This window comes from Hippocampus bargibanti, linkage group LG01 (genome assembly GCF_051943395.1).
Source record: "Hippocampus bargibanti isolate YZ-2025 linkage group LG01, ASM5194339v1, whole genome shotgun sequence".
Lineage (NCBI taxonomy): Eukaryota > Metazoa > Chordata > Actinopteri > Syngnathiformes > Syngnathidae > Hippocampus > Hippocampus bargibanti.
In genome coordinates, this window is record NC_142734.1 from 37,180,884 (window position 1) to 37,203,075 (window position 22,192).

General features: G+C 43.3%; 2 protein-coding genes across 2 annotated transcripts; both read right to left on the reverse strand.

Annotated features, from left to right (window-relative positions):
* Positions 1–14: 14 nt before the first annotated feature.
* On the reverse strand, positions 15–16,744 carry LOC148904168 (uncharacterized). Its single transcript, XM_089015058.1, has 17 exons — positions 16,590–16,744; positions 15,488–15,616; positions 15,146–15,220; positions 14,892–15,065; positions 14,650–14,807; positions 14,199–14,387; positions 13,167–13,650; positions 12,882–13,044; positions 10,225–10,336; positions 8,582–8,672; positions 7,460–7,546; positions 5,723–5,875; positions 4,201–4,330; positions 4,090–4,122; positions 3,899–3,996; positions 3,266–3,349; positions 15–485 (listed from the first exon to the last, which is right to left on the reverse strand). Exons 1-17 carry the CDS (start codon positions 16,659–16,661, stop codon positions 384–386), a joined length of 2,334 nt encoding a protein of 777 aa, XP_088871184.1. The 5' UTR covers positions 16,662–16,744; the 3' UTR covers positions 15–383.
* Positions 16,745–18,356: 1,612 nt separating this feature from the next.
* Positions 18,357–21,325, reverse strand: irx7 (iroquois homeobox 7). Its single transcript, XM_089015072.1, has 2 exons — positions 21,063–21,325; positions 18,357–19,348 (listed from the first exon to the last, which is right to left on the reverse strand). Exons 1-2 carry the CDS (start codon positions 21,243–21,245, stop codon positions 18,677–18,679), a joined length of 855 nt encoding a protein of 284 aa, XP_088871198.1. The 5' UTR covers positions 21,246–21,325; the 3' UTR covers positions 18,357–18,676.
* Between the last annotated feature and the right edge of the window lie 867 nt (positions 21,326–22,192).

Genomic DNA, 22,192 nt, shown 5'->3' on the forward strand with positions numbered 1-22,192 from the left:
TTTCCTATCCGCTCGCTCATCATCTTTCATGAACCTGTTAACTAACAAAAGGGTCGACCGACAAATACAAATGTGATCATCCATGTTTTTTTGTAATCTTTTTTTGTCCTGTCTTTTCTTATGAAAATTGCCTCCTCAATTCCAGGCAGTCATCTCTCTCTAATCGGGTTTCTTTTGGCGTCTCGCTAATTAATATCATGTTTATACACTTAGTCAAAGTTTATAGTTTAAACCCGAAGCACATTATTTGTATTATTTCCTTTGAGGACATTGGATTGGAGGTTTCACTGTTTTAATCGACAAAAGATAGAGTTCAAATTGTGGAAAACAGACGAGCATAAATATAACATGGTTGATATTCTAGTGGTGTCAGTCAATGAATTCTACATCACATCGGCGCGGGCCCTCTTGAAGTCGTGGATGAACTGACAAATGAAGCCAAAGAGCTCCTGAGAGTCCTGCTCGGCAGACTCTCCAAATTTCACCTTGTACAAAGAGAAAACACACACACACACACACACACACACGCACACACACACACACACACACACACACACACACACACACACACACACACACACACACACACACACACACACACACACACACACACACGTGAGTGACTTTAAAGGACACACACACACATACACGCACCCTTGGAGCCAACACAATTACTTTACAATTAACAAATGGCGTTGAGTCCAATTAGTGCAGCGATAGCCCGGGTGGGCGCACGTTTGTTCTTAACACCGGTCGTTTAAATTAATAAGCTGATAAAGTGCTGCTGCATGCCACCTGCTCCGCTGATGTACTTTGACACCGACTTGGACATGGATTGCTTCCATAATATTCCAGTGGGCAGTAACACCGGTTTTCAAACTTTCTAAAGGTTGATGGGGGTTAAGTGGCCTGATCAACGTGATGCATGCTAGAACGACATCCGTTACCAGCTCTTGGATGTTTGATTTGATTGGATTGGATTTTTTTTTAATCATTTGAACAAATGGGAAAATACCATCCATTCATCCTTCCATGCTTTTTTTCTCATTCATTATACAATACAATACAATATATGATTTATGTAGCACTTTAACAACAGCTGAAGCTGTAACAAATCACTTAACTGGTTGGACAACTATCAGATACAGGAAATAAAGCAGCCACAAAGATAGTGGAAAGCACCAGGGAGTGAAACCAAGGTCAAGTCGGAATCATGCTGAGTCAAAGGCCAAATAGTCCAAGTGAGTTTTGAGACAGGTTTTAAAGATGGGCAGCGCAGGGGCTAGCCAAATGTCCAGTGGCAGTTTATTCCAGAGAGTGGGACCAGCAATGGAAAAGGCTCCATCCCCTCTGAGCATCCGTATAGTTTTTGGTCAGCACACCTGAGGCGGCGGGAAGGTCTTTAGAAGTGGATGAGCTCGGAGAGGGAAGGACGGTCCAGGCCATTTGAAGAGTTGAAGACAGATAATAAGATGTTGAAAAGAACTCTCGAATGTATTGGGAGTCAGTGAACGGATGCTAGAGTAGGAGTTATGTGCTCCCTCTTACGAGTACCGGTCAAGAGGCGAGCAGCAGCAGCGTTCTGGACCAACTGGAGACGCTTCGTGGAGGATTGGCTGACTCCAAAGTAAAGCGCATCGCAGTAATTGAGCCGAGATGTGACCAAGGCATGAATTCCTGCTTCAAGGTACTCATGAGAAAGTCCAGGTTTTATTTTAGCTGGCTGCCTAAGATGAAAGACGCTGGATTTAACTACAGCACCAAGTTGTTGGTCAACTTTAAAGTCACCGTCCACTTGAAGACCTAAGTTTCAGACTGTTGACTTCAGATACTCTTCAGACTTCAGATCATGAGGATCATGGGGGCGTGCTGGAGCCTTTCCCAGCTGTCTTTGGGCACTAGGCGGGGGACACCCTGAACAGAGCGCCAGCCAATCGCAGGGTACACAGAGACAAACAACCATTTGCTCTCACGTGGCTAAAAACAAGTAAGAATGTCCAATCAGCCTGCCATGCGTGTTTTGAGAGTGTCAGAGAAAACGGAAGCCAGTACCTCTCCACTACTGGACCACTTGGGAAAAATACCATGACACATATTTATTCTCCTGTTCTCTTCCTCGGATGTCACAATGGATTTCTTTTATTTTAACCACAGACGCTTTCTTTCTACTTCCTTGCCTCAAACATCCTTACAAGCAGCCACAATGTTTTATACATTGGACATCTCAAGTCGTCAAGGTCATCATTAAGCATTCTTTGCCCTTGTGACAGGACGAGGCTGACTCTTATTTAGTAAGATGTGTCTTTTTCCAGAGCCACTGCTGGATTGCGGCAGTCGACCGCCATCATCTCTCAAGATGCGGCGCGTGCCATCAAATTACAAGACAAGTCAGATTCATTTATGCAGTACACAAGGCAACTCAATGCCATGCGAAGTTTCGGAATTAGTCTTTGGTTTTGAAAGACACTGACTCACGGTTTTTTCTTTATTGCCCAAAAAAATGTCGTGAAAATAATAAAAATAAACCAAAATAATAATAATACATTTATTATTAGATAAACAAAAAATAATAATGATGATGATATAATAATAATAATAAAACAAATGCTGAGTTTAATCACAACTGCAGAAAGAAATGTTTTCTTTTCCAGCCTTGATCCATTTGCATCGTCAGGCAGGTCAGAATTCTCGTTCCGGATCTACTAACTCTCTTTCTTTCTAAATCCTGTCAATTGGCTTTTTGACAGGACAATCAAGATTAAATATTTGCTACACTCGTTCCGATCTCTCGTCAGTGACTGGAGTGCGAGCTGTAGCGAAACAGAGCAATCTAATTTTGGCTTCCTCTAACCTAATTGTCTGCTCTCTTAGCGCTCGTTCCATCATAGCTCAGCAGTGAGAGCCGGCGGTGAGCATGCGTGGCCTTTCAATAGAGATGGAGAGAGGCCATGTGAAGGAACACAAACATATCTTGCAACGTCAACCTAACTAAACATTTATTCAGCCAAAGTGGGTATTTTATCTCACCATTTCAACGTAAAACGCTGATTTGTGTGTGAGACAAGGGATTTGAGTGTGGCCATGGTTCATATTCAACTGTTTTTTTTTAATCCGTACACTAGGTTAAGCGAGCTGACAATCAATTTTACTTTTCAATTTCTACTTCTCATGATCATATCACAAATGATTACAAATTTGACACGACAGGAGAATAGAGCAAATTGTCAATAAAAAGAAGCCTCTGAGATATGAAGGCAAAGATTACCAAAATACTGGAGTAGAGCTTTTTCATCTCCTCGGAAGCCTTCATCAAGGCTGAAAGATCTGTGTTGTATTTTTCCACTGCCACCTGGGGAACAAAGACATTGGAGTGGAGCGGCTAAGTGACTTTTCCAAAAGGCAGGTTGTGCCGGTTGTTAATTATACCTTCACAAAACTCCAATCTGTTTCCAATGTGGTGTCCACAAAGCTGACTCGTGGTTGGTGGATGAGCTATGCTAATTACGCTAACTTCTGACTAACTTGTCAACAAAATCACTTCCTTGTTAGAGTTGATCCTTCTACTGGCTACCTACTGACCTAACCACCTACTACTTCCTTGTGCCCCTTATTGATCACACCTACTCTCCAATCTACTAAGCTACCAATTTGCTACTTGGGTGTCAACTTTCAAGTATCTTCCCACCATCAATACCCATTCATCTACTACGTTTGCTATGCTGAACATATACAGGACTCTTTTCACAGTACTTACCCCACGACTCCCCACCAATCTATTCACATCCTACCTACACTATTACCTCCAGACCCACCTTTTGTGACCCAGCTTTGCGTTACTGATGGAGATAACTAGCAACGACAATCAATTTCCAAATATCGGAACGGCCTTTAAAGCTACCTTCAGGTCTTTGCTGAAGTGTGCACGATGCGCCTCGCCGGTTCTCTTCTTGGAGGTTTTTCCATACTGGATGACTTTCTGCAATTCATTTTTCAGGACTAATTGGAAAACACATTGACACAATTATGAATGAGGCTGTGAGCCATTAGTGAGAACACTCTACGCAGTCTTGTGTAATGCTATCTACTCACCATCTACCTCAGCGGTTAGGCCTTTGACAGAAGCTTCGACACACACAGAGAAAATGGTTTCATTTCATTAGATTTTCTTTCAGCTTTGAACAAAAATTAAGACGGAAATACCTCCTGGCACCGTTTCAAATTCTTCCAACTCTTTGGTAAAATTGGACAAAAGCGGCTCATGCAACATGATCTGCTCCACAAGGGCATGGAGCAAGGTGTACGTCCGCTCTGTACCGCGAAGCTGCGACAGCTGTGGATAGATAGCACTTGTAAGCAATGACACGATTGTGCCATCTTCGTTCGAGTAAATAAAAAACACATTACATGCTGGGATGGTTGAACATTTGTGTGTGTGTGTGTGTGTGTCATCTTGTGAGTTCCTCTATGTGAAGGTTAGACAGTAGTGCTGTCAATGCAACAAGTCCATTAACAATTCCATTAACAACGTGATTTTTTATCCTTGTTAAGCTTCTGAGGTGAAATGTAATTTTTATTTGTGAAAATTGCACACGGATGAATATTTCTCGACCGCATGACATGTTTGACAAAACTGTGCTTTGCAAGGTGTATACAGTTTGTAACTTTAATTATTTTGGAAAGAGGAGCAATGCTGTCTTATGTCATCCATGGAGGTGACATCGGCCTTCACAAAGATATTAATTCAATTGTTGTTGAATGTACAAGTCAACCAAAGCCATTAGGGTGTCAACAAATCTTACAAGCAGAGGCCAATGAAAGTAAAATAACCGGACACGGTCGGGCATGTTTTTAAAGAACATCTCTCAGGCTATGTCGATGAAATCGCTCAATCGGTTCACACCTCAGAAGGGAACGGAAGGGCTGGGCTTCATTAAAGCAGATTGAGGACATTTTAGGTGCGAGCTTAGCACAGAGGCCCTTGAAAATTCCTGGCGGGGCCACTTGCACAGCAGCTTTAAATTAAATTGGAAAGAGTCACACGTACGTCTAACCGCTACAGAAGAGAAAAGCAATTTAGACTTTTAAGAGAAACACGGTTCTGTTCAACGCCCCGCGTGGATGCCACCTTCTCAGCATATCTCGCAAAAGACGGCGGTTGTCACAGCCCGCGAGTTAAAACTCTGCTGTTATGTTATACACTATTCGATTTCCTGCAATGATCCAATCAGATCCTTTGTGCGAAATTATTGTTTGCTTGCGTGATAATGCGTTTGCTGTTGATATATATATTTACAGATGCATCTGTACTTGACTCAAGTACAGAGTGTGAATACTTTTGCCAGGTGTCTATTCCAAAAAGCTATCATGTGAAAACAAATTAGGGGTGCGCGTTATACACGTGTTCGCGTCATACTCGAATAAATACGGTATACCATTCATCGGGGGTGCGCCTTATACTCCGAAGCACCTTATACACCAGAAAATACGGTACATTTGCGGCGACATTGCTGCACTGACTACCCACGCTGCGTAATGATCATTTCATTTGTGAGTTTGAGGTAAGGAGCAATCGCTTGTCAAAATGTAAGCCATTGAACTGAAGCGGCCACAGCAGGAAGGCCTGCAGTCCAAATGAAAGAAAAGCCCCGTTGCGCATATGGCCATGAGCACTTTCTTATTAGCGCTGCGCCAAAACGTGAATCAGCCCACAGCGGAGTCATACTTTAGCTAAAGATGAGAGTCGGAATCCCTTGGCCTTCTTCTTTCCGGCGTTCTCGTTGAGGTAATTGCCGATGGCCAGCAGGTACTCCAGCACGGATGCGAATAACCTGCAAGTGTTCAGCTCTTTGCACATTGCAATCTTCTGGCCAATCAACTGCAAGGCAAACACAGCGTCGCACTCCATTATTTTTACTTGAATTCACAATGCCCCTCACGCACCCCCCACAATAAACATGTTTTGAAGTATCGAGGCCAAAATAACTCTGGGCTACAGTGAGGTTGCTACGTTCTAAAAAGCACCTCATTTGAGCCAATGAGATGAATAATCAGACGTGTGTTTTTGGGCCGGATGATTATTTTGGATGTAATTGTGTCAAGTGCTAATGTCCCTCTGGAAAAACACACACAACTCTTGTTTAACAAGCAGCAGGCCAAAGCGAAAGTAGGACTGCTTCGCTCTTTCCGATCAGCTCTTTGCAAGAGAAATGAAGGGTGATGGACTTTTGCCATGAACAGAGCCAGAGTCAGCCAGCACCAACACACACACACACACACACACACACACACACACACACACACACACACACACACACACACACACACACGCACGCACGCACGCACGCACGCACGCACGCACACGCACACACACACTTTCAAACACATTTATATTTATTTGAATGTATGTACAGCTAGATTCAATTTGTATGAACATTTTGGAAGCCATTTTAGCTCTGTACCAAAGATCAACACACACAGTTGTTTTTCTCATGTTGAGATAGCATTACATTCTGTTCCAGTGTCGTTTGCTCGAATTGTCGTCGTGCCCATTTTTGGCTTATTGCGCCACCACCGTTCTGTCACGACCAGCCACACTTTGGCAAATTTTAAGGTCATTGCTTTGGCTGCTGCAAACATAATGTAGAGCTAATAATAAAATGTAAAAAAAAAAAAAAAAAATCAGAATCAGAATCATCTTTATTGCCAAGTATGTAGAACACACAAGGAATTTGTTTCCGGTAGAACACGCTGCACTAGTATCGTTGTCAAAAAAACTGCTAAGTGGCACTATATAAAGACGCGTACCTGACTTAAATTGCAACCAACGTAGAAAGAAAGCAAATAAATGCTAAGCAAACACATTTCCCCGTTTGAGTTGAGTATGACGCAGCGCCACTGTTTGTCTTCATTGCAGTTGAAATGAAAGAGAAGTTGGCCAAGAATGAAAAATAAAAGAGTCGAAGAAGAGCCGGGAGGGATGTTGTCTGACTTCATAATAACTTCACAGCCTGCAGTCCCTCATGCCAATAAACAATGATCTCGTGGAAGAGAGTCACACTGGCTAATGATGAAATATTGATCCTCACTAAACACTAAAAACTATATTTGCTTCTTTTGTTTTTGACCTTTCTTCGTTCATTTGTCTGCATAGAAAAGGAAGAGGTTCCCTAATGAAGTTAAATTGCATTCTTTGAATTCTTTGCAACACCGCCTGAACAAAGCACAACTAGGATTTGATTAAGATTCTTTTTTTTCTGGCGCTCCATCAAATGAAGAGTCGTTTTAAAGTGCGTTCTGTTTGGAAGGCTTGCAAATCAAATCAAAAGAAAGCCATGAAGATTCAAAAGGCAGGCAAAGGACTCTTGCTGAATAATAGTAGTTAGCGTGATGGGAGCTTTTAGCGATGCGACACACACCAAAACACGGATTTGACCTTTTTTAACCGGATCAGTGCACTCACAGGCTGCAGGTCCCTCATGCCGATGGGAAGCTCTCTGAGGGTGAGCAGCAGGTCGAGTTGTGTGCTCAGGTAGGGAATATGGCACATCTGCAAAATAGAGCAGGAATGCAGAGACTTTTAAATGATAAGCTAGAAAATTAGCACGTAGCTGATGACTACATGATCAAGCGGCCCACTTCCAGTGATCATCAAGTGAATGGAAAACATAATACATGCACTTTTTTTTGTATGTGAACACGAGTCCGATCGCGAGCAAGAGTTAAGGCTTATATTTACTGTCAAAGTTGGAAAAAAACCTTTCATTAAGATTTAATATCTCTATGTATTTACTTATTTATTGATTTATTTAGTTATTTATTTATTTGTAGTTTTTGTTTGTGTATTTATGTGTATATATTATGTATTTAATTATTTGTTTATGTGTTTATATTCATGTATGTATGTACAGTATCATTAATTGATTAATTGATTTACATGTTTGTTTTTGTTATGCGTTCATATGTATATTTTTTTAATTAATGTATTTATTTGTTTGTTTATTGATTTATTATGAATTCATTTATTTTGGGTGCTAAAAATACAAGCAAAAAATATATTGAGAAATTAAATCTTAATGGAAGGTTGTAATAATGGGGGTTCGGACGCGGTTCGAAGAATGAATGAATGAATGAATGAATGAATGAATGAATGTACTGTATTTTTTATTTTTGTTGACTCAGTGTCTGTTCCACATCCAGATACCATGTCAGACGGAATGACACTTTGACACAGAAAGAAATGAGATTTGGAGGATGTCTCCTCTCATTTTCATTGTGGAATATTCCAATAGGTTCTGGAGATTGCCCCACTGGCTTTTGTTTATTTCTGAGCGATCCGTCACAGGTAACGTTCGCTTGCACCGAAAACCCACCGTGTTTCACAAGAGAGATCACAACCTCGTCTTGCGTACTAACTCCCTCTCAGGGCTACCATCTCGAAAGCTGTTGTAGGATGCTTGTGCTTTTTGAACTCTCAAGCAAAGCGCACGTCGGTCAGATGGGAGGCAGGTGATATTTTGTGAACAAGTGAGAAGAAGGTGACAGCCATTTTAAATCTTACTGAAGGAAAGAAAGTAAACTCTACCTCCATCATGTACTGGTCCACAATATGCAGCTCACTCACTGCTCCTTTGTAGGATTTATACATCTCCACATCCTCCACAGTGGGAACGTACCTGGAAAAAAAAACACCATCAGCAACATGTTAATTGCCGTTACATAGACCGCTGCCAAGGCTTTGTTAAATGTGCTACCTTTTAAATTCTAGTCTTGGATCTTAATAGCTAAACGGAGGATGCCATTCTTTTTAATTCTTAATTATTTGCTAGTACAATCTCTCTTGGCTCGGAAAATGCTGTTTCCTGTTGCTTTTAGTGAGCTGGTGACATTTATTTTGACATAGCTGCGCAGATGTGGCTGTTTGTACGACAGAGAGGTGTGCTTTCCTGTACTGCATTTTCATTTCGGTCTCATTCAAACGTTTTGACATTTCAAATTCAAAGCAAGGCGAGTTGCGAATGAACAATTGCCTTTTTCAAAGTAAACATGTACTTTGCTCAACTGGACCGTGACACAAAAAAGGCTTGTGTTTGGATGGATGGATGGATGGATGGATGGATGGCCTTGTACGTTTCGACCGGCTGCCAGTCGGGGTGCAAGCGTTTAGTGCCTGCACTGACTTGAAGCTTGCCCGTGCGCGGTCCGACTTCCTCTTTCTGTCGTTTGCTCGTCTTCTGAACTCCAAACCAAATGCATTGACTTTTTCATGAGGTCGCCTCGTGTCTCCGGAGCGCCACCGGACATTAATTTTGCAACACCTGTTGGGAGAGCTTCTTCTTAAAATTGTATTCCTAAGGCACGCGCAGCGGCCCATTAAAATATATATGATGTTTTCATAGAAGAAATAAAATCCTTCCCGTCCACAGTACATGAGATCAGTGGATGCTCTCCAAGGGGTGCCCAAGGGGCATCCTGACTGGTTAACTGCAAGGAGCGGGCCACCTCCACAAATATCCCGGGATCAAATTTTCAGCAGCGCGCCGCTGCGGTACAAGGTTTTGCCCTCCGCTCTTTCGTATGAGAACCCGAGGCATGCAGAGGAGGAAACACCGGCCCGCTTGGCATGATTACTGACTGGCGATGGGACCTCTGTTGGCTGAATCGGATCTTCTCTGCTTCAACAAACGGAGTCATCATCTGGGAATCAAGCGATGCTATGGCTGCACTCTTGTATGCTTTCCTAACTGTGTTTAATGTTGCTTTTGGCTCCGCTCCATTTTGTTATCGTCAAAGTTGGATCGATTTTTTTTTTGGATCATCAACTACCACGTTTGTTAGATTTGAAAGAATAAATCATGAGCTCGTCACTGGAAGCAAAGTACGTATCTGTCGCACTGACGCACACCTGTGATTTTCAACCAATATTGCTTCGATCAATGAGTGAAAAAAAAGGGGTCGTAGTTCAGCTGAAAATTTTCATTCAGTTTTGGGAAGCAGATGAAAAAATACTGGCAATATAAATAAAACAACTTCTCCTCACTTGGTTCCGCAGCCCGAATGTCACATTCCGTGGTTGCATTAACCGTGGTTTTGAAGTCAAAATAGGACATGAGTGAAGGCCAAAGGCTGAAACGCATGGCTTCCCCCGCTCGCTGATTCGGGCACTGGCCTCTCGTCTCGGCGAGGGAGGAATACAAATGAGGAATTTGAAGCCTGAAAACGTCGTACCTCCTCAGAGAGGTGATGTGCTCGTCAGACAGGCCTCCATCCTCCTCGTTTATGATGAAGAGTTTGTCCTTCAGCTCAGCGGGCTGCACCGCAAAACTTTTGAGGAAAATGTCTGCAAGAACAAAAGGGTTGACATCGTGAGCTCAGATGCGTTTTTTTTTGCAGCCTAATTACGCCTCGCTTCTCCCAAACACACATTTGCAACATCAGGTCGATGTGTTTCTTTTTTACACGTTCGAAAGCAGCAGTGTGCGAGAATCTACTGTTTTTTTATGCAGATGTAAAATGTGACATTTCAGACAGGTAAATCCCATTTTTGCTGTCAGCAGAAATGTGAAACATGGAAATCAGGACTCGTGAGTACTGTATATATTTATTCATTTGTTTAAAATGAATACATTCCCTGTATTTGAATATTCATCAATGAAAGTTGACTCCTGGAGGAGACCTGACAATGGAAAGGTGCCGGCTCCAAATCCGGCTTTGGCCCCCCTGTGTGGCGTTTGCATGTTCTCTCTGTGCCCGCGTGAGGTTTCGCCGGGTACTCCCGTTTCCTCCCACATTCCAAAAATACGCATGGCAGGTTCATGGAACACCCTCGTCTAAATTGCCCTGACGCGTGAGTGTGCTTGGTTGCTCATCTCTGCGCGTCTTGCAATTGGCTGACAACCAGTTTAGGGTGTTTCCTCCCCACCGCTCAAAGACAACTGGGATCGACTCCAAAGCAGCCGCAACCCATAAGAGAATTATAGAAAAGATGGATGGACTATCCAAATCTTCCAAAAAGAAAATGATCAATTCTTTCATCCCGCTGTCATGAACACCGCCAAAAGATTGGGATAAATAATTATACATGACGATATTTTGTGTTTGCGTGAACATTTTGAGACCTTCGCCAACGCATTCCGGGGTAGTCCGTGTCCGATCTCTGTTAACTAACACATTCTCAATCCATCTTTCGTAAATATGTGGACCGTAACGATCTTGTCCGCCCTGATTCCATTTAGCGGGCCATCGCCCACCTGTGGATGCCTGCGCCTGAGTCACGTGGAAGACATGTTGACATGTTGAGGGAAGCTCGTCAAACGCTCTCTCTTGAGTGCCACCAGTTCATTAGAAAAGAAAAGCTTTTGAAGAGGAAAAAGAAAAGACACGGGAGCTGGTCACATTGATGACACACTGCAGCCTGCAGGACAACCTGAACGATGGCACTCCAAAAAGTTTCACGCTTCACGTTTTGCTCATCTTGCTGTGTGAGTTCTTTGGAAAATTGAACTTTTAGTGACCAGATTAACTAAAAAAGCGATAGTACCAGCGGTGGACTGTCAGGGCCTGCAAGGCCTTCTCTGCTGGCCTAGAAATATCTGAATGACCGGCTGATGTTAACTTGTTAACTTGTTTACAATAAAGCGCTGGCCGTGGCCTCTGGCAACGTTTTCCCTTCCACGAGGGGGCAGCATTTCCCTTTTTTCCATGTTAGCGCTTTTTTCCATCTTCAGCTGTTGTTAAAGCCCTATATAGACAAATATGTAGATATAGCGTTGTATTTTGGACAGCCTCCCTCATTTCACGCTCATATAACCATAGACCCATATAATTTAGGAAATAACATTTTGTTTTCTGATGAAAGAAGAGACTCTAAGTTTTCTTCTTTATGAAGATTGTTTATGTAGTCCTAAAACTCCTAAAACAATGACAAAAACCCTGGCACTGGAGTGGACACATTTTTGCATGTCTGGCAGTGAATGAGATACTTATATTTGTCCAGGAATTCTTCAGAAATAATTCCAAATTATCTTTCAGCTTCCTTACATTGCTTTTCCTCTGTTGTGCTGCTTCCAGACGTGTGTTTTCATATTTAAGCATTTCGCCAATCACATTTCAGTCATTATTTGTTCGATCGATCACAATCAGTTCAGCATAAAATAAGTGTCGATCGAACCGTTGCTTTAACCTATCAGATTTCAATTTGGTGGCATCAAGGCCTTCTCGCAGGCTTTATTTCCTGGCTAACGGTATCCTCTAGTGGACTTGTAGTAAATCACGCCACACTTTATATGAGAACAAGATAGTAATAGTCATAAAACAGTTATTAAGGGTTGCATTGATTCAGACGTAGCACTACTGAAGGCCTCGGTGTACAATGTACAGCTCTCCATTAGAGAATAACCCACCTGCTTTCTATTTACAGTTGAGAAGTAACAAGAACAAATTAAATAACATGGCAAATTAGTATCAGTTTGGATATTTTCACATTGGGGTTGGCTCACTATTGTTCCATGAAGTTTAGATATTAGCTACGTTATTTTCAGGGGACAGTCATCTATTCACTTATTCAAGTCACATAGTGGCTACTAACTATCATTTCTTCAACGTTCTTCCCTGGAAATGTAAAAATGGGAAGGGAATTGTCAGTATGCTTCTCACTCACTTTACTTTCTTCAGACTGAGGCCTTGAGCACAAGTTGCCCCTGGCCACCCCTGTCGTCATGGTAATATCATGTGGTAGGTACCAGCGTAGATACTTTGCAGTGGGAGGCGGGGTCAATTGCGCTTTCTTTGTATGACGTAGGCTCAAAAGCGGCAGCTTTCACAAAAGGGGATTTTAAATGTAAGCTAAAAGCAGGTGAGAAATGTCATCATGTTTGCTTACTCACTGAAATTGTGCGCAATCTTCTGGTTGAGCATGATGTGATGCGTACTGCTGGGCTCCGCTGCTGCAAAGGACCCGACATTTTTCACGGAAAATTGCACGTGCAAACGCCTCGTGTCGACTTCAACTCTTCGCTGACTTCCTTTCCCCCAAAATGATTTCCCGATCTGCAGAGAAATCAAACTTTTGGAATCTGTCATCATTATCGGTTCAAACCTCACAGCCTATCACACCGACGCTCATAAACCTTGGAAATATGATGATGATGATGTGTGAGGTGGTGCGGTACCTCGTCAGGTCCAACTAGGTCCCAGTGGAAAGCTTTCGTGTGGATCTTCCTCGGACTGTGATTGAATTTGAGGGGTAATGGCGGTGGCGGCGGCGGGATTGTCTTGGTGGAGGAAACTTTGTCCCGTTGTGATCCTGTTAGATTGTTTCTAGGGTCCGCGCTTGGTGAGGAGCGGGGTTGGGAGAAGGTCAGATCAGGAGCAGCCTGTTCAGGGACATCAGGGATTGCTGAAGAGGAATTTTGATTCTTTTCACCAGCCAAATTTAGATCTTCAGAAAGATTCTCCCCAGTAGACTCGACATCCGAGGCCTTGTCGTCTTCCGCTATGCTGAGCTGTCCGAAGCCTTGGCCCCGCAGAAACAAGCACTCGCTCCTGGACTTTCTTTTCCAGTCCAAACACAACTTGCTGATAGCCTGGACCCAATCGTCTCGTTCCGTCTGCACAGCGCCGGGAAGCGGCTGACTCGAGGGGGGCACTCTGAAGCTGGAGTCAACCAGTAAATCACAATATTGTCATGCATTGAATATTTACTTGCACGGCACGGTGGCTGATAGACTGTTATGAGGAAGGTCATTTCCTGTGACAATATATCCGAAGTGATAAGAATTAGATGACATCATAGTCACCACGCTGACCAGTGCTCTTTTGATGAACAGTGGACAATAATTACCGTATGAGACTTACTGTATAAAACAAGAAACGCTTTAAAAAAAAAAAAAAAATGAAAGAGATTTGTCATTTAAAGCTACTGTCCGAGTATGCTACAATGCATTTGATTTCTTGAATGAATTTCCCGGTGACACGCTATCTCGCTGGTATGAAAAGATGTCACATGATTAGCTGCTAAAGCTAGCAGAACCCTTTCTGAACGGGATTTGAAGAAACTCTGCTTGCTTTTTAACAGAGATGAACTGTTATATTTGGTAGAAAGAATATTTTAGAGTACCAAGACGTCCCTGCCATTCCCGAATTTATTCGGGAATTGAAAATATGACTGAGAGCGCCATAAATGGATAATGGTTGGTATTCACCGGTATTCATTTTTGCGAGTGATGAGGTTGAAAGTATCGGCACTGAGAGGTTTCTGGACTGTGGTGTCGCCATCCGACAGATGGATCACAACGCTTACAGGCGCCGAGGTCACCAGTTCGCAATCGGCGGCGCCACGTCGACTGAAAGGGCTCAGTGTTAGCTGCCCGGGGTGCAGCTGGACCTCATATCTGGAATGACAATATCATGTATCAGTGGCAACGAGGCGTGAGTGACATGGGCCCACAAAATTATGTCCATCTTTTGCAAGGACCACTTTTGAGTGTCATTTTCCTTTCTTTCAAAATTGGCCAGTCATGTCAACCCATTCAGTAGATCGGAACAAAGTATCATCACACTGAAGTAACAAAACAGCCCCCAAAGATTGCAGTTCACACCATGGTAGTAATATTCAGAGTTGAAGAAAGTTTGACTTAGATGACATTTTTGTACTTGACCCATCGAAATGATGCCAGTCCACCTCTGTGCAGGAAAAGGACACCTTCCCGTAGGCTTTGAGACGCTTGAGGCTGCAGATGTGGGTCAGCACCGCCCCCCTCTGGAGGACTGTAGATGTTTCTGTAAATGATCTGGTTCACAAGCTGCATTATCTGGAGAAAAAAACCACTGATGATCATCGAGTGAGAGCGCAAATGTACACATCCTTACACAAGTACAACGTGTCAAAATTCAACCTTATGCTTGTCGTTCATTGAAGTGGCCTCCAGTTCGTAATCATGACGCCCTTTGAACGAAATGGAGAACCTGGAACCGACTCCGTCATCACAACTCTTGACGGCCACAAAGGCAAGTTGGCGCTTGACGATGCCTTTCTCGATCGTGCACAGCATTTTGGTGGTGAAATCCATCTGCATGGATGGATGGATCGATGACTGTTTGGATAGATGAATGTTTGGATGGATGGATGAATGTACGGATGGGTGGATACCTGCAGAACCCTTTTCTTCCACCTATACCGTCCATGCTTGTGCACGCTGAAGTTGTACTGTGAGGGAATGCCGCCCTGTGTCACGAGACACAACATTGTAAATATTGATTTAGAAAAGAAAAAAAAAAAACGCCTGCACCTGGTTCATTCCAACAATGTGATGGAGATCGGCTCCCGAGAAAAACATTTGTGGCGGACACATTTGTTGTTGTAGCTACCTGTTTTTAACAGCGGGCACCAAAGAACACGGAGTACCTCATTGTGAAATGAACTTGGAAGGATTTGGCTTGTGAGTGTCGAGACGGTACAAATCGGATGTTGTCTGAGATGAAAAGTTCTGACCTCCTCTGGAGCACTCTGTGCTTTTATTAACGGGCCTCGGTCCTTCCGGGCTAGATCCAAAGCGTCGTCGACGGACAGCTCTCCGGTCTTCACCTTATTCATGATGCTCAGCTGCATCTCGTTGCTAAGCTGAAATCACAACCGAATCGGGATGCATGCAGTATCCTTCCATGTTTGTCGTTGAAAATAAATTCATTCTTCTACTTTGTTTGAACTTCCATGTCAAACTTGACATGTTGTTGTTTTGTTCAACTGCATTTTTATCATGCAAGATGTACCGACCATGATGGGTCAAACAGGCATCTTCAAAGGATGAAAAATGTTACTTTTAGCTTTATCATGGACTTTTGTTTCAACAGTAATTGTATGAAAATGTTCAAAGATGACTTCAAAAGTTGCTTGCAACAGTTAGAATTCATTATCGGACAAAAGTATCTGCTAAAATGAACGTTTAAGTTGTATATTCATTCATTCATTATGCTTACAAATAAAATTATTATGATTATGATTAAACAATAATGACTCATTCTTTCTTTTGGTATTTTCATCGACGGAAACGGGAAACATAGGAAACATAGGAGCGTTTGCGCCATTGTGGGAGTGAACACGGGTGACTCGGTTCCTGACCAATTGGAGGCAAACATGGACCAGGTAGAAGATTGAAGAGCACATAGAACATCTATAAGGGAGAGCGAGCGGAACTCCATCGGGGGTTGATCACAGATCAACGCTGAGAAGTGAACACTTGCAGAATGACAGAAACTCCCTGCATGATTGTGCTGTGATGTTTAAAAAAATTAAATACAATCAATTTGACAATGTAAACCCACCAAAAATCAAAGTACATCGCCAGCACCGCTTCTTCCACCTGATTTGACCTTTTCTACAATGCATCGCGCTTTTAAAGAGGAACCAGTGAAGTCAATCAAATATTTTGGTGATTGCGTTGCGCACACTGCACACATTTCAAGTGAGGAAGTCGTAAGAGTTTGTGATCCTTTCACAAACGCAACCAAAGTCTACCTTTGCTCTGAGCACAATTACACTTTGGGCAAGTTGCCGCTTAACGTGATCTTTCATGTCACGCTAAGTTTTGTCTTACCTGTGGCAAGTCTTCAATAAATCTTTGGATTCTGGACACATTGTCCTTCTTTTTTGCTCCCAAACTCGGCATTCTCCAAGTTAGTCTTTGAATCCTGTTCAACTTGACACCGCGCTAGTGTTGTTTGGTTCTTCTCCTTTAGCAATCTGTTCCGCTTGCCTAAAAACAATCCAACGGCTGTTATTATATACTTTGTGTGGCAGTGCCCCACCCACTATCCGCTCAGGTTGCCCTTTTTTGGAGGTATGTCGGGCCTAAGCAGGGCCCCCCTTCCCTTCTCTTTCCCCAACCTTTCTCCTCAGGTAACACACGTCTGCACATGTTTGCGGCACCTTTCAAACGCTAACATCACGTACACGGCAACAGACGTCTTGAGAAATTTACCCTGACGGGAGAGTTTGAAATGAGGAAGAAGATGGAAAAAAATGGACGTTGGAACCAAATGTGAGAGGCAAATGACACCTTCAGTACGAGCAAGGCGTATATAACAACGGACAACCTTTTAGTCTTTAGCTAAATCCACGAGATGGCACCCTTTTTGTCCTTTAGGTCCTTATAGGCCACATTCAATGTGTTAAATGAAAGGTGGATCAGATCGTATCTAGATCACTGTATAACAAAACGAACAAACTTTACATACAATTTTCAAAGCACGCTAAAGGGAGATCCCTCGGTGGTGAATTTTGCATTTGAGCGCAGATGTCGCTGGCAGACAGATGAGAACGAAGTCAGTCAGGTGGCCCTTTGAAGCCAGAGAGGCAACTATATGACGCAGGACAACGGAAAAGCACAAGTACTCTCCTGTGACGATGAGCAGCCAAATGTCATGCTGAGCTACCACCCAATTCAGTCCACTTCACAACTGCTTTCATTTTTTTTCCCACTCGATGAATCGATTTGGTCCCTCTGCTTCATCATGAGGATCAATCGTGTCCCCAAAGATGCGACGACAAGCGTCGATCGCCGAAATGGAGGGTGCCAAGTTTAACGCTGATATGTGAAGACTCGTACTTTAACACTCACTTCTTGCAGCCTGATCTAATTATCGGTCAGCATTTGCCACCATATCCTGTTTTCATGAGCAGCGGCGAGTCAAAAGTCTTTTGCACGATCCTTGTGTGAAAAGTGAAGATTTACACGTTCACGCAAAAAAGATGACTTGATTTAGTTTCACTTTTGTGTGACCGTTAAAAGTGTTCACATTACTTTCATTCCTTTCATCACTTTGCTGCTGTGAAATGTAAATTTCTCCACTGTGAGACTAATAAAGGCATATCCAATCCAATTACTTTGCTTGTTGGTGGTAAGCTTTGACTCAGCTCTCTCAAAGAAATCTTTTATATATCTCTTATGGACCATATTTTCCGGTGTATCAGGTGTGCCAGAGAATAAGGCGCACCTTCAATCAATAAAAGGTTTTGCAACTATAATACATATATATATATTCCAAATATAAGGCACACCATATTATAAGGCGCTACGGTAGATACAGTCGACTTTTTTTCCGATGAAAGAAGGTTTGTAGCAACCTGCATTGAATTTTGATGTAGTCCTAAAAGTATTTTGTCTTGTGCGGCTCCTGGAATTCAAGTGACAATGACAAAAACCCCGGCACTGGATTGGACGCACTTTTGCACACGAGTCCGGCAGTGAAGGAGTTCAATATTTGTGAAGTTGGAGCTCATTAAAGTTGGACTAGGATTCTTTCAGCCGCACACTCCCCCAAGCATTATTCACCGCCAGCAGACCAACGTCAAAATTCCACTTGAACGTTCTTCAGTAACATCTTATGACAATGCGCAGATGGATACGAGATGTCGCTACAAGAGCAGAAGCAACAGAAAAGGGCACGGACATTTCTCCTAATTGGGGTTTTATTTCAGTCCGTCAGCAGACAACAGCAAAGATAATTTACAGGTTTGTTGGAAAAATACATCTACATTTATTTACATTAAGAACATTTGGTCTTTGGTCTGGAAACAGATGAGCGACCGGGGAGGAGCTCCAATCCCTGTCGTCCGAGAGGCTAAAGTGCATCGAGAGTAGACGTAGTCTCCGAAAAGACTGGAAGGGGGCGGCGGGTGTCATTAGTGGATTTGGTGGGCAGTGTAATAGGCGGGCAGCAGACGCGCGCCCGTGGCCGCCCACTCGGCCCAAATCCTCTCTGCGGACCGGTACGTTTGCTCCGGTGGTTTCCTGACGGACTCGGACGCGGCGGTCTCTGCCAGCGACCATATTTTGGGCTTCGGAGTGTCTTTGCTCTCCTGAGGGGAGGGCGCGTGACGGGCCTGCACGGGCGTTCCCTCAGGGCCATCCCTCGATGCCGCCGCCTTCTCCGGCAAACTGGCGTCGCGCCTCCTCAGAGGCCCCTCGTCCTCCTCTTCCTCCTCTTCGTCCTCGGTCTCCCGCTCCTCATCTTCTTCGTCCGACTTGGACCTGGAGGAGGCCCAGTTGACGCGCTTCTCCTTCTTGAGGCGGCGGCGCGCGTTGGCGAACCAGGTGGAAACCTGCGTCAGGCTCATTTTGGTGACGATGGCCAGCATGACCTTCTCGCCCTTGGTGGGGTACGGGTTCTTCAGGTGCTCGGCCAGCCACGCCTTCAGCGCTCCCGTGCTCTCCCGGGCGGCCGCCTTGGCCCCGCCTCGTACGGCCTCCTCCGTCGAGCCGGCTCGGTAGTGTGGGAAGAAGGGGCCCCCGCCGGCCAGCGATGCCCGATGGTAAGGGGAGGCGCCGGTCTTCACTTCAAAGGTGGGGCCCCGCTGATCAATGAAACACACTTAGTCAAAACATGTTGCATTCCCGCAGCGAGAAAAGTATGTCGAGGTTTGTCGCCATCTTGCCGCCGAGGAACTCAAGTGAACTGAGGAGCTTCGTATCATAGTTGAGAGTTTTGAAAGGTGCTTAGAAATCAAAGGTATTTTTAGTAGTAGTAGTATTATGATATAAAAATCGTCTTTCGTTGCCATCTTGTGGCTTTGGGAGGCAATTGTAAACCCTTGAGGGAGACGTAGTCTGTGTTTTTGACTAATCGGGGGCCGCCTTTTAGGTACAAATGGAGGAGGTTCGTGATATATGGAGATAGATATAGACTAATGATTTATCCATCTGTCTGTCTGTCCGTCTACTCTATGTATATTCATTTATGATTCTTTTTTTGTTCATATCAGTATGGCTGAAGCGCCGAGGAAAATGGGAGGACCTCGTACAACCCGCCACCCTCATACACCATGATGAATGTCTTTCTGATTAAAGAATTGATTTTGGCAGCCATCAAAACACAGCCAGAAAGTCTTCATATTAAGCAAAAGCATGAACATTTGCATATTGGTGTCAAAGTCTACTTATTCAATGGCACCCTGTAAAAAGTTGGGTCACACCCCATTGAGATCACGTCCGCTTGAGCATCTTAATTTTTCTGTGTTGTTAAATGCAGTTATGACTGCTGAGCTTTTAGAAGGTTCCTGTAAATGCACGATAACCAGACAATTTATGTCCTAAATGTTCAGTGTGAAAGTCGACAACGACTACTGCTGCAATGCTCTCCGTACCTTGACATACAACGTCAAGAATGGCTGCAACAAAACATTCAACAGTGGATGTGGACGGCAGGAAAATTGGCTGACGTGGACGCCATTTGCTTTTGCTGATTTAAATGGACTTTTTTTTTCAAATGGTCTTCAATGAAAACTCACAATTTGAAATTCCGATCTTTCTGTAACTTTGTCTCACTTGTACATTTCTGTTTATTGTGAAGACTTTTTATGGGTGACAAACACAAACTTGAAGTTGAGGCCAAATTTTGTTGCCTTGACATTGTTTGAGGCTAAAGAGGGGGACGAACTGGTGTTAGAAATCCCCAAATGTCTTTGGTAATTCAGTTAATTTGCTTGATGTTTACAAGCAAAACCATTTTTGACATACAGACTTAGTTTACAGGCGTAATTATAAAGTCAAAAACAAGTGCCCGTTGCGACTTGCATGTCAACTTTGGTTATGCCGCAATAGAAATTAAACATTTAAACCACTGTAATGGCATTTGGACCAATTATGATAGCGCTTTGTTACAGCATCAGCCGTTGTTAAAGCGCCGTATAAATCAATATGTACTGTATTGTCATTAAAAATCGTGCATTACATTGGCCAAGTTGCATCACAGTGAGGAACATGAACCCACATGATTGCTTTCACATTCTGTGTATTTGCGACATAAAAAAAAAGTCCAAGCAAAAATTCCAAAATGCCATCGGTGGCAGTTTTGACAAACACATCTTCCATTTCACCTCAAAGTCACCATTGAAAAAAAAAATGGATCACATGCTGTGGAGCTAAAGCATTTTATTTGAATATTCAATGTCAGAAAATTGTTTAAAAAAGGCGAATACTTAGTTTGACGATAACAAATAGTATTGAGGTCAAGTGTCCGTTTTCTTTGGAGAATTGAAAGGAGGAATGAATAGACATTGAAAAACTCACCATGTGAGTGACGTGTCTGTGGTGATGATGGTGGAGCGCCAAGGGGATCAAGTTGTATCCGTGTAGTCCTGAATAGGTGACGGCTAGTTGCTGGGCCCCCAAAAGGCCCGGGGGACCCACGGCCATCAAGCCCATATTGCGGTCCGCCAAGAAAGCACCAAAGTCGGGTGGGGAGGCCGGCATGTTTTTTTTGGCTTCTTCTTCTGCGTGCCAAATGGTGATGAGAACAGGCAACAACTGTGGGGCTGCCCGAGAGGACGTGCCGTGGCTTTATATCCATGCAGCCAGCTGCCCCGCGGGGGTGAGGAGGGGCTTCGCGGGGGCTTCGCGGGGGACGGAGCACTGCTGTTGACTGACAGCTCAAGCTTTCACTAAATCCCATCAAAGCTCTGCTGGTCCTTTTAGTGTTTGGACGCATGCATTCAACCTTTCTTTTCGAGAAGCCTTAAAAAGGCCAACATTTTATTGGATTTCATTTGAGACTTAATCGTTTGTTGTCCACTCGCTGGACAACAAAAATAACTGCCACAACTTTAGTGACTTTTTTTTTTTTTTTTTTTTTTTAGAATGACAGCACAACTTTGCTTTGTGGTTCTCTCAATACATTTTTGTTGTTATTTTGAAGGATCTGAAAAAGCATATCGATCTATTTATCTTCTACTATCTAGCTTCTTAAGAAACACGCTGGACTCATACGTAGCGCAGGCCTTTTATTTAGAATAAATAGTTACACATAGCATATATGCATTATACTGTATTTTTAGACTTTGCACGACGTACAGTTGTTTTTATGGAACATTTTGTGCAGTTGCACAATTCAATCTCCTGTCATTTCTTCGTCCATGCAATACTTGCTTTTTTTTTCACTTTTCAACCCTCTTTCAATTTTGCTGCTGTAGGTTGCAAATTTCCCCACTGTGGGATTAAAGACAAACAAAAATGTACCTTTTTGCACGACGTGACAAAATTCAAGTGGATGACTCTCATGTTATATTATAATTATTCCTATTCCAGTGTTTGTGGGCTAAACAAAGTGTTTCTTTTGGGATGTTGCAGATCGGCTATTGTTGTCTTAATGAAAGCAGGTTAGGGGAAACAGGTGTCGACTATGTAGATGATAATTGCCAGAT

Excerpts from the sequence above, each read along its gene's own strand:
- LOC148904168 (XM_089015058.1), bottom strand. The coding sequence starts at position 16,661 with ATGCCGAGTTTGGGAGCAAAAAAGAAGGACAATGTGTCCAGAATCCAA. Across the intron at positions 4,123-4,200 it reads ATTTGAAACGGTGCCAGGAG|CTTCTGTCAAAGGCCTAACC; the intron begins GTATTTCCGTCT and ends TGTGTGTCGAAG. Across the intron at positions 3,350-3,898 it reads ACTTCAGCAAAGACCTGAAG|GTGGCAGTGGAAAAATACAA; the intron begins GTAGCTTTAAAG and ends TTTGTTCCCCAG.
- irx7 (XM_089015072.1), bottom strand. The coding sequence starts at position 21,245 with ATGCCGGCCTCCCCACCCGACTTTGGTGCTTTCTTGGCGGACCGCAAT. Across the intron at positions 19,349-21,062 it reads ACAGACACGTCACTCACATG|CGGGGCCCCACCTTTGAAGT; the intron begins GTGAGTTTTTCA and ends TTCATTGATCAG.